The sequence below is a fragment of the Lissotriton helveticus genome, chromosome 7 (genome assembly GCF_964261635.1).
Source record: "Lissotriton helveticus chromosome 7, aLisHel1.1, whole genome shotgun sequence".
Taxonomy (NCBI): Eukaryota; Metazoa; Chordata; class Amphibia; order Caudata; family Salamandridae; genus Lissotriton; species Lissotriton helveticus.
The window spans coordinates 313912693-313925808 of NC_136068.1; the positions used below are offsets into that span (position 1 = coordinate 313912693).

Sequence of the window (13116 nt, forward strand, 5' to 3'; positions counted from 1 at the left end):
CAAATAATAGGGATATAGGTCATCCATGCTGCGATGGCTTATCCTGACAGAACCCGGGATGAAACTATAGTACATGCTGTTGCTCGCTTGCCCACATGAATTATCCAACAACAAAGCCAAATGCATGGAGGTGGCAATCATGAGAATTTCTGTCGAAGAAGACCCAACCCCCCCCCCTAAAGATGAAGGAGGAAATTGTAGCAGCAATTCAAAGAAAAGCCTGTCAAGGACAATGTCAATATAGCATAACACACCCCACACCTGTGCAAATTGTGTGGTGAAGCCACATTACGTATCAAATTTTTAATTAGAAGGGAAGACATGCTTCAATTGTCACAAGCTAAATCATGTATCGCGAGTATGCAGGGGCTGGGGGTGAGACCAGAAAAAACCCAGGACAATGCTACCGCTCGCCAAGTATGGACAGTTACGGACAGTGATAATAATCTAACACAACCACACCCAGAGAGTGTGGGTGAATATGAATCAAGAGAGGAAGAAGAAGACATCTTCCTAATCTATGATGGAAAAAGAGCAAATTCATGATGACCTCAGTCCATGTGTGAAATAGAACTGTGATGCATACCTATCAACACACTCATTGATACTCGGGCATCTGCGAATATCATGGACTATGAGCAATTTCAAACCCTGACATCACGCCCAAACATCTATGCATATAGAGGCACCTCACCACTGCCCATAGCGGGAACTTTTTAGAAGGTAGTACGACATAAGGTCAGAGAACTAGTTGTGAAGTTTTACGTTACCCCTGAAAGAGGCAGAAGCATGCAGAGCTGCCACACTGGAAGACCTAGGATTGCTCTTCTTACGGCACCAAGTCCATGCAGGTCAAACAGAAAGTATTCTCAGAGACTTTGAACACCTAATCATGGGCTTGAGTTTCTAAATCGCTACACCTTCAAAATGCATTGAAACACAACGATAAAATCAACAGTACTGCCTTCCACACAGGCGAGTGTCATTTCACCTGTGTCCCATGAACAGGAGCTCAAGCGACTAGAGGGAATGGATGTAATTGATAATGTTGTGGACTGAGCTTTATGGATATCATCCATGGTTTATGTTCCCTAGCCTAATGAACCCGGATGAGTCTGCTTATGTACATACATAATGCTACCTAATCGAGCTATCAAGGGTAAGCGTCCTATCACTCCGAACATGGCCAGAATAATTGCAGACCTCACAGGGGTACATTTGTTCTCAAAGGTTGTCTTAATGTGAGATACCATCAACTACTCCTTGACCTGGCCACCCGATACATCAAGTTTCTATACTCACCTATGACTCCGAAGGTATAAACAACTAAATTTTGGCATCTCGTCTGAGGCAGCAGTCTTTCTGAACGCAGTGAAGAAAACCCTATCAGTGTTGGAGGGTGAAATAAACATATGTAGCAACATCTTACTTTACTCCCTAACCATTGACGATCACCATCCATACGTGAGAGCCACACTGCGCCACCTCTCAGCCTGTGGACTCATTCTACACTAGAAAAAGTGTCAATTCTTCGTAAACCACATGAAATTCTTTGGCTACTCCTTCGCAAAAGACTGTTTGAAAATAGATCAAAATAAGTTGCATTATATCAAGAATGCTCCAGCCCCTACCTCAGCCACTGAAATCATTCACTTCCTTGGCATGGCCAATTACTGCAGCCGGTTTGTCCCAAAACTGGATACTCTGACAGAATCGCTATATGCACTCACAAAGGGATTCTCGAGCTGGGAATGGGAAAAGGCCCATTAGCGAGCTTTCCAGAAAATCAAAGATGCTTTGCTTCATAACATGATCTTTCCTACTTCAACCGAATGAAAAAGACCAAACTAATTGTAGATGCCTGCCCGGTAGGGCTAAGAACAGTTCTAGTACAAGAATGCAGAAGAGGCCAATGGGCACCCATGCATTTGCCAATAGTGCATTGACTGATGTAGAAACTCACGAAGCCCAGATCGAAAAAGAAGCATTGGCTAGTCATTGGGGGTGTTCTTATTTTCATCTCTACTTCTATGGTGGGAACTTCAAAGTCATTACTGACCACAAGCCACTAGTATTTCCAGGCAAGCCTTAGAGAATTGTGAAGTGGGTGATGGAATTGCAATACGATCTATAAGTGAAATACTGTCCTGACACTGATAACCCTGCTGACTTTTTGCCAAGGTATCGGAGGCCAGCAGGGAGTTCGTCTGGCCAACAGTCAGATGCCACAGATGAATAAGTGAATATGGTCACCTGCACAGCATGCCTGAAAGTACTCGGATGAAGTAGATATCCCAGGAAACCAACTTACAAAAAGCAAAACAAATATTACGCCAACACACCTGGAAGACATTCAGTAGTAAGTTGAAGATGTTTGACAGCCTATCAAGGGAGAACAACTCTAATGAGCCCGAGATGAGCTCAACAAGGACACCATTGAATTGCTAAGACTAAAGCACAGCTTTGTGAAAAACTGTGGTTCCCAGGAATGGACCAGGCCTAGCGACTACTGTTAGTGAATGCAACGCCTGTCAGCCAAACAGTGACGAAGATTGCCAGGCTCCTATCACAGGAGACCCATGTCTGAACCCATGAACTAATGTTGGGTAGCTTCCCAGATGGGAATCATTATCAATGCACACTCCAAATGTCCCATAGTGGAGCTAGTGACTTCAACTGCCTTTGAACATGGAAAGCCAAAACTGAAAAAAGTGTTTGCTGCCTATGATTTGCTCCAAGAAATGAGAACTGGCTATGAACACACCTTACATTGGAATGCCTTTCAAGAACACCTTTGACAACTTAATGATAATCATTGTAAGATAACATCTCAATGACCACAAGCAAATCGAGATGTCAAATGATTCATGCAGATTATAAACAAAGCCCTCAGGATAAGCAGTTAACATGGAGAGGACCACGAATGGTCCCTCTATAAATGCTGAGAGCCTACAAGAACACACCTCACAGTGTCAACAAGTTCACGCCCGCTGTTTAAATGTTCGGGTGTGTTCTGAATTACTCCATCTCCAAAATTAGAGAGTCTCCCAGGGACCAGAAAGGACTGGGTAATAAGAACTATATCAAAATATTTCCTTTCTGTGTATTGATCTTTCAGTTGGTGACCATACGGCCTACACACTTCAATTGTTGTCACATTATAATTACCATCTTATGATTACCAATAGTACGCCACACATAAATGTTATTCTTTATAACTCTCAAAGTTTTATTTATATATTTTTTTGTAAAAGATTTTTTAAAAACAAGAACATATTACATTGGTACACCTTATGGATACAGCTATATTTATAAAAAGTGTGCTCTGTTACAATTTTATCCGCTGTCTAACAAATCCAAATTACGGTATCTACTGCAGAGTCACACCACAATTTAAGAATCCTGGTGTAGTCAAATTAAATGCATTATACAAACAAGTTATACACAGTAAAAAGTCCCATTGTCGACGCATTTCGGTGCGTAAATATACATTTGTGGCACCTTCCTCAGGACAGACGTATTGTTAAAACCAATGATTTAAGCTTCTTTTTGAATTTTAGATTTTAGGGTCCTTGTATTAATCTTTCAGGACTTCTTCGCTTTTCATGTAGCGTTCACATAAGTTTGTTCTCACCATCTACATTTCCTTTCAATGGCCTTTTCTTGGGGTTTCTAAATGGCCCCTTAGAGAGAACGTCTCAATATAGCAGAAGCCCTTCTCAATGTGAGGTCCGTTTCTATTCTGCACTTTTCCGCGCCCTCCATGTTAGTTAACCTATTGAAAATTTTAATTAAAATATAACAAATGTATATTCTGGTATAACATGGAATTACTAAATTTAAATGTTCTTGAATCGTCAGGGGCAGGGTATCGAAAAAAGTCACTTCAAAGGTGATTCCTCTGATTATACTAAAGTGAGGTGCGTATTAGTTACAGTGAACTATAGCAATGCAGCTAAAATGTTTGGAAAGATCTCTTTAGAACAGGATTTAGGTTTCATTTTCTAAAAGTCTGACTCACCTTTTGTACACAATAATATTTCTCATTGATTGCTCAATTCGTTCAAGCCATGATTCCATGACTAAGGAAGGGCCTGATTTAGATTTAGGCAAATTGGTTATCCGTCACAACGGGGAAGGATATCCTGGGTCCCGAAATCTAAATCAGGCCCTAAGGGCCTGATTGCGAACTTGGAGGGCAGGATTACTCACTCACAAACGTGACGATATCCCGTCCGCCAACTTACAATTCCATAATATCCTATGGAACCTGTAATACGGCGATGGGATATTGGTTACGTTTGTAACGGAGTATCCCATCCCCCAAGTTCTTAATCAGGCCCTAAATTAATACAAGCTAAACTGCCCAGAGAAAAAGCCACTAACAATCAGTAGGTCAATATTGGAGCCTTTTTTGGCAAAGATACATCTGCTATCATTTAAAAGACACTTATGTGTTTTTTCTTATGTGTTTATTGGTACGAAAACAAATGGTATTTTTTTTTGCGTTCCTCAGGAGGACAAGCAAGAAGACAGAAAGAACACAGGTGGTGATGCAACTGTTAGCAACACTGAGAGTGAAGAGTGGAGCATGAACCAACACGGTGAGGAAGTCAGCTGCCTAATGCCTTCACCAGTGGGATAGGGTACATCATAGACTCAGTATTGGTACAGGTAGGCCTAAATACAGCTTTTTTTGCTGGTGAGGGGAGAGAGCACTGTGTGCAAAAATAATGTTTGGCCTGTGGCCTAATAAGCAGAGTGACAAATTGGACTAGTAGTACTTCAGCTTTATTCAAATGCCAGTTTGGGCAGAGGTTGTGGCAATCAGGTTTGATAAATTAGTTAAAGTGAGACCCTCACACATTACCAATACCTGCAGTCAGCACTTGCATGTTGCTTTGATTGTTAGTCAATGCTTACCGAGTGACTCTTATGAGTCTTGTTAGGTTTCATGTGCCTTTTGTGAACGTTTTCAGCAATCAGTTATTTCATTTATAATCCTTAAGAGTGGACTAATAGAATACTTTGGGCTTCAGTTAAAGTTTGGTGCACAGGATACTCTGTCAAATGTGATGGATCTATATTACAAATGCCATAGGCTATGATACACTTGTAATATGATGGACAGGATATCCGAATATGTGTGAGAGAGTACCCTGGCTGACAAACCCTAAATAAGGCCCTTTGATTTGTATTCTATAGGAATATAATAGGATTATAAAGCAAATTATATTACCCTGACAACAACAATATGAAGGTAAGTATATCTATGTTAGTATAGAAAGGTACTTTGACAATATAGATATATTTACTGGAACAAACAAATATTAAAGTGACGTTATAGTTAGGTGAAAATGTCAGTTAAAACGTAACATTTTAAACTTTAAGAACCACTGAAATGCATCAGTTGAAGCTATTTGAAGTAACTATAACTCACGCCCTCACCATGCACAGTGTTGTCATCAATGATGTTATTGTAGATATCATCAGTAATTTGATCAATTATGTCATAGAACATATCATGAGTAACATAAGATGTGAGTATGTGAGTTCATAAGCAGTGAATTGTAGTGGTTTTGTAGAGTTTAAAATGTTAACTTTGTCAAAAAGTGACCACAATAATGTATCAATAACCATAATCCAATGTATTCCTTGTAAATACACACATGAGAATAATCAGTAATAATTGTCGCAACATTTTTTTAAAAATAAATAATTTTTTATTCAATACAACTATAAATATGTCAGATTTTTTTTTTAACTCTATTCATAAATAAATGCAGAAATATACACATTTCAGCTACATTTTTTCACAAAACCTAAAATAAAAGGGATAACTACAGGTAGGATCTGCAAAAATAAATATAGATAAATACAGATGAAAATAACAACAATATAAATACCATAAAACTGGGAGCCCTAATTATAATTGAAAAGGACCGACTCACCCTTATTTTTAATTAAACCTTTATTGCTGTATTGAAAATGTAACTATATATCTCTATATCTCTATATCTCTCTCTATCTCTCTCTCTCTCTCTCTCTCTCTCTCTCTCTCTCTCTCTATATATATATATATATATATATATATATATATATATATATATATATATATATATACATATATATATATATATAGATACATACATTTTGAAGGAAGATAGTTGTGGAGCTAAGAATAGTAAATCTATACATACCTATATATATTTAACTTGACTAAATTGTCATAGTCGATATTTTCAATACAATATTTTCGTAGGCCAATATAGTTTTTCTGTATAATCTGCCACACAACTTTCTGTTTCTGCGCTCTACTGCAACGGTTATTAACTTTTTGACTTTGTGAACCTTCACTGAACTATTTTTGGAATCTGGTGAACTCCACTGACTAATTTTTGGAAACTGCGGAGCACTACCCAGTCATTAAAGGAGGTCGGTTTCCAGGGCCTAAGTAATGATTTGAACCACAAAACATCAAAACAATGCACAAATACAGGACAAAGCATTCATCAAACAAACACACAAATGATGATTAATTTAAATAGTTAAATTCAATACAGCCCATCAACCGTCCACACTATGGGCCTGTTTAGGATGGTGGTCGGACTTATGTAGGACTGCCATCCTGATGGGATACCGGACCGCCCGGCAAGCTGTCTGCAGTCTTAAACCCTGAATCACGATGCGATCACCTTCAAGGTGGTCGCAAAGTGTATATTTTGTATTGCGACGGGTGCTACGGGCAGCAGCACATGCCGCAGTACCAAATATGCACCCCGTTCATATCACCGCACTAGGTGGCAGGCACCATGTGATGCCTGCCATGGTTAAAGGATGTGTCGAAGGGCTGGGGTGGAAGGGAGGCCCGCTACAGGCCCTCATGTCCCTTTCCGCCTGCCTTCTCATGGCATGTAAGCCACCTTGAAACAGCCGGCAGAAAGGGACATTGTAATCCCTATGGTGGTGCCTGGCAGGCAGCGCCACTGTTTCAGGGATACAAGTTCTTGAGCCCGTCGGGTCTGTGGCAGTCGGTCTCTCCAACCGCCAATCATCCGCCCGCCATCCTAATGTTGACGGCGCTAATCAGTATTACGATGGCAGTGGTCCGATCGTCATTGTAATCAGACCCTATATTCATTATTATGTAGTTGCACGGCTTCCACAAATCAATCTAAAAATGACAACTTAATTTTTGTCTCTAGCCTCAAATTCCTGCACACTGATAGAGTGCATCCAATTTTAAATTGCTTCAATTTTCAACTTTATATTTTGCTTCTTTATCATGTATGCTTTAATAATCTATTACGATTATAGCATTTTTAAGCAGTTGCAGACTCCCTGAGTAGCCATAAAAAAAAAACAGGTGTCCACACACTACAGGTTGAGAACCGTTACCCTTTGAGCTTCCAGTGATTTGACAGATAGGAAGACTTTGATTCTGAATGATAAATTGATTTTACCAGCAACCTACAACTTAGTGAAGTGGGGAAATGAGCACTATATTCTCAATTTTCGAAGCTTGGCCACAGGACCAAATCTTTGTGTTTTCCTGTTCTTAATTTTAGAATCTAAATGTCATGTTTCCTGATCTCATCCATCATGTTTCCTGATCTCATGGATGAGATCAGGAAACATTACATTTAGATTCTAAAATAAAATTTGGATGCACTCTGTCAGTCTGCACACTTAGGGATCAGGAAAATATAGGAATCCAAATTACTAATGTTTTGTCTTCGACACAGGGTCAGGAGAGGAGAAAGGAGAGCGATGGTCCTGGAGTACCTATCTAGCAAGGCAGAAAGCGATTGCTGCTCCAGAAAACCTTTTCAGGGAGGTGAGTGAGTTGTTGTATTTTATTATTTCTGTATGGATTTCATAATCCACGACTACATTAAAAATATAATCTGAAATATCTTTTAAGTCACATGCTCGAGTCAGCCATTGTCTTTCTTTCAGTGTCATCCATTTCCATTCTTTCTCCACACCATTTTATCCACCTGCATGTAAACATTTGAAAGTAACTATGTTGAATACACAGTTACAGCAACATCGCTGTACACGCACATTCAGCTTGTGAAACACATTTCCATTCATTTTATATGAAACGCAGATTGATAACAAAGAGAAAATGATAGAAGAATTTCTAATTGGATGCATACTACAAAAAATGTAAAACATTTTTAAAAACATTAAATTAAAAATATTAACAATTGATTAAATGTAGAAAGCAAACATATATTTATCCAAACATGTATGTATCCTAATTTAAATATTACAGTTCATATAAAATATAAATATAAAAAATGTTTAATACTGTTAACTAAGTGTGTGTGTGTGTGTGTGTGTATATATATATATATATATATATATATATATATATATATATATATATATGTAAATAGTTAAAACACTATTTAAACAATTAAACAATTTAGCAAAAATCACTGTAATATTAAGAAAAACGTAATAATTAAAATGTATGTACATATTAGCTAGCAAAGCACATCATACTTAATTGCAAAAATAATTCTTTTTTTTAAATTACAGTTTTATAAATAGTGTAAACAATGACTTGGACTTCAAAGTCGTCAGATTGACTATTCTAATTTCCAATTAAGCAAAAGTAGGAACGTTTTGGACTTTGGATAGGTTAGATATACTATTCCCACTCCACCCTAAGCCAAAGTAGAGAAATTGTTGTACTTTGCAGGAGTTAGATTTACCATTCCCACTCCAACCTAAGCAACAGTAGGGAAAGTGTTGGACTTTAGACATGGCACATTTACTATTCCAACTCCAAAGTAAGCAAAATCAGGGGAAATTCTGGACTTTTGAGAGGTTACATTTACTATTCCCACTTCAATCTAAACAGTTGTGGGGAAAGAGTTTGTCTTTGGAGGGGTTGAAATTACTATTCCTCCTCCAACATAAGCAAATTCAAGGAAAGTGTTGACCTTTGGAAGTGTTAGATTTACCATTTCCCCTTCAATCTAAGTAACAGTAGGGATAGTGTTGTAGTTTTGAGAGGTTAGATTTACTCTTCCTACTCCCAGGTGAGCAAAATGGGGGAAAGTGTTGGTCTTTCAAGGTGTTAGATTTACTATTCCTGCTCCTGCTCCAGCGTAAGCAACAATTGGGAATGTTCAACTTTGAAGAGGTTAGGCTTACTATTCTCACTCAAAACTAAGCAGCAGTAGGGAAAGGGGAAAGTTTACGTAACACAGTGAGTACCAGAGCACACAAAAGAGGCCAATACATGGGATAGGTAATCCAAGTATTAAGTCTATCCAATTCTTCATCCTTTATATGAAGTTGATTTTATTTCATGTATGTTTTTCCAAACAGAGACAGCCAGTGTCTGTTATATAAAAGCAGTAGCAGGCAACACCTGTTTCGTCCTTTGGGCTTTTTCAAGGCTGCAGAAAATATGGAACGTTGTAACGCATGCTGTTCAACATGATATTTCTGATATTTCACCTCATGTAGCAGTGATCATGTGAGGTGAGATAGTTGCTCAAAAAGTGCAGTCCCATAAGTTGGACAGTCTGTGTGTGCAATCACCCAAAGTAATAAGAAAAGACATAAATAAAATTTAAAATTCAAAAATGTAAAGTTTGAAATTGAGAATATTCAATAAGGGCGACTTAATGAGGGGGGCCTATAGATGTGTCAATGTGTTCTATAGTGCAATTGAAACGTCAACAATTGCATGCATTGTGCTCTATGAAATGCGCCATGAAAATATACCAAAAATGTGCTTCTTAGCATGCAAGCGTAGACTCCACCTGAGCGTCTCGTGGTCAGAACATAATCCATAAGTAGAATGAGAAATGCGCCCACAATCTTGTCAAGGTAATATACAGAAATGCAGATAATGCTTATTTGCATATCTACATATTACCTTGATAGGTATTGAAGGTAGTTAAAAAAGCCAATTCATTTGATGAATTAAAATCATTCAAATCTTCTTATCACACAGTCATTTAAAAACATTATGTTAAAATGCACACAGATGTTACCTATTCCATAAATGGACTTCTGTTGTGTGCTCTAGCACTCACTGCGTTCCGTAAATTGTGCCAAGGACTTTGTCCTTGACAATCACACACCCTTGGTTGCAGGGTGTCTATCTTACCATGGTAGATTTATACTATATCAAAAGACTATGTGCTTGATTTAATATCCCGAATAACCGTGTTGATATTGGATGTGCAATTGTCAGTAGCATAGCCTCCATTTGTTTTCGTAGCAGTAGGGAAAGTGTTAGACTTTGAAGGGGATAGATGTACTATTCCCACACCAATGTAAGTAAAATCATTGATAGTGTTGGAGTTAGAAAGGGTTAGCTATGCCATTCTTATTCCTATTTTTTTAAAATGTATATACCTATCAACATAGTATTATTACAACCTATTTAAAATAAAAAATATAATCTTTCAGAATAAATCAGATTAAATATAATTAAAACTGCAGTGATACCAAAATAATGTAATACATGAAAAGCAAAGTAAATACATTTAAAATAAATACACTTCTCTCCATACTGCCCAAAAAACACAAACTAAAAAATAAAATACATTATAAATAAAACCAATATTAACTCAAAAATATTAATTAAATTAAAAACTAAAGTTGAAATAATTACAAGTATAAAATGCCTTTTACAAAGAATATTCATACAAAAAACTCTAACAATAAATTAAAAGGTATTTAAAATACAACAGCTAACTTACAAACCAAATATTCATTAAGAAATACATAATTAATTACTGAATAAATATTTAATTAACAGAATAAATAATTTGTAAAAATGTGTAATTTAAATAACGTCCTGACTTAGTTCCCTACAAACCCAACAGCATGCTACTAAATTATTAAATAGTATTTAAACTATAGAAACTTAAAATATACATAAAAAAATCACAAAGTACACTCATATAATTTGAATAACAATCAATTAGCCAATTTGCATAATCATGTGGCAATTCAATATGTAAATAACATAACAAATTTACTATAAAAGCTAAAGTTTATAATTTAAATAACTTTCCACCCTTTTGCCCTATAAACACACCAAGATGCTCCTAAATTATACATTTGTAATACATGTATAGAAAATACAATTACACAATAAAATACACTTAAATATTTAAACTAACAATTAATTAAATAATATAGATAAGTAAATACAAAACTAAATATTTAATTATTATAACATATCAATGTAAAATTAAACAATAATTTATATTTTAAATTACTTTCTGCCATATCTCTAAAAATCCAACTATTTGTTACTAAAGTATAAAATTCTAATCAAATATAAAAGTGTCATAATAACACCTTAAAATTACAAACTATAATAAAGAATTAAAGAATTCTATTAATAATACTAACTGATAACATTTGTATTATAACTAATATATGTGAAATTAATTAAAAACAATATTTAATACAACAATTTTACAGTAAATGTAATTATATGCAACAATATTTCTAAAAATTATATACATAAAAATGAAATTCTTACCTTCTATATTCTGTTTTTCTGTATTTTTATAGTGACAATATTTTTCTAACTTGATATTTTATAAAATATATTCTTGTCATTCACCTATGAGACATCCTTTAATTAGAAATATTAAGATGAGTTGTTATTGTCTATAAACATGAGATCAGTGGCACTCCCTGCTGGATCCTTTTGTTTCTCACATTAGTTATGTGGGTTATGCTCCTCCCATGTCCTTTCACATGACAATGCATGCACCCATCTTCTTGAATCAGGCCTTCCTTCCTAACAGTAATACAAGTGTCTTTCACAACTGTTGGCAGAGTTTGGTTTACTTAGAGGCAGAGAAGGTAAACCATCTGTTTTGATCTACCTATGTATATTATTTATTCACTGGGTCTGCACACAATGTACAGGACAAAGAAGAGAGTTGGAACCATTTGTGATTCCCCAATGCTCTCTTAGTTGATGGGATAGACTTCAACTAATTTCTTTATTTTCTTCCTCAGTGCCAGATTGCTACTCAGAGCAAGAACTGCTTCAAGCCTGGCATGAAATTGGAAGGCATTGACCCCCAACACCCGTCCATGTATTTTGTTCTAACAGTTGCTGAGGTGAGTACATTTAAGTTTCTTTGCTACCCTCTTCATCTGTAGCCATTATAAATCTATACATTTTTGTTTACCATCCATTATTTATTTCCAATTAAATGTGCCCATTGTCCTATCGGTGTCTACTGTCTGAAGGCAGCAACAATCATACTGTGTTTTTCTGTATGACCTGTCAACCATGAAGAGGACATGTCCAACTGAAACCCCTTGAGTAAATTCCAGCAGTATTTGCTTAAGTTTGTGCTTAAGAGAAATGCCCAAAACCCTGAAATGCAGCACCCAGCTATCAATGAGTGCAGCTAATCCATATCCACCCTTGCATCCCAATCCTTTCTTTTCTAGTTTTTGCTTCATGATCAATCCATAGCTTCAAAATCTCATTAAACTGCAAAACTTGAATCCTGCAGAGTTGTTGTAGGTCTCACTTTGTAGTTTCCAGGACATTCAATAACAACTTCAGAATTTATTTTTTAAATGGTGACTATTGGTAATAACCTTTTTCTAGGTTACAGTTACAAAAATAACATTTAAACCAAATGCCTTAGAGGAATAAGGGGGATATTTTGAGGTTGACAGATTGAGGATGTGTGACAAAATTCTGTAGATGCTTTCCTCTGGGTAACCCTGTCCCATTTAGAGGTGCTAGAACTTCTCAGTTTCCGATGGCAGTGTCTCAGCTGGCTCTGCTGTCTGAAACCTTTAGTTAGCAGCCCATCATCAATAGGGTATTCCTTTGGCAGACTTCCATGCCCAGACCTGGACAGCATAAATCATCAATCACACATATGTGTAGGGATAACACTCCCTGCTTGGCAAAGTCATTGCTTTTTTTTATTTCAGAGCCAAACCACATTATGGGTATTTTATTTAATACAAGAAAATCTGGTCCTGCCAGTGTGACATGGCAGCCAGTAGCCTTGATTGCAATTTCTCTGAAAGTGATCTCTTCACCTCATACAATGAGGTGGACCACACCCAGCGTGAAAGTCACCCCTA

The 13116-nt window shown here is 36.6% G+C and overlaps 1 protein-coding gene across 2 annotated transcripts in view; it reads left to right on the top strand.

Moving 5' to 3' along the window:
* The window catches only part of L3MBTL1 (L3MBTL histone methyl-lysine binding protein 1), a 370013-nt gene that overhangs the window by 141098 nt on the left and 215799 nt on the right, over positions 1–13116 (top strand). For both annotated transcript variants that reach the window (XM_078650498.1, XM_078650499.1), the window contains exons 6-8: positions 4517–4604; positions 7746–7837; positions 12019–12123. In XM_078650498.1, coding sequence (XP_078506624.1) covers positions 4517–4604; positions 7746–7837; positions 12019–12123 — 285 coding nt within the window. The remainder of the gene's footprint in view (positions 1–4516; positions 4605–7745; positions 7838–12018; positions 12124–13116) is intronic.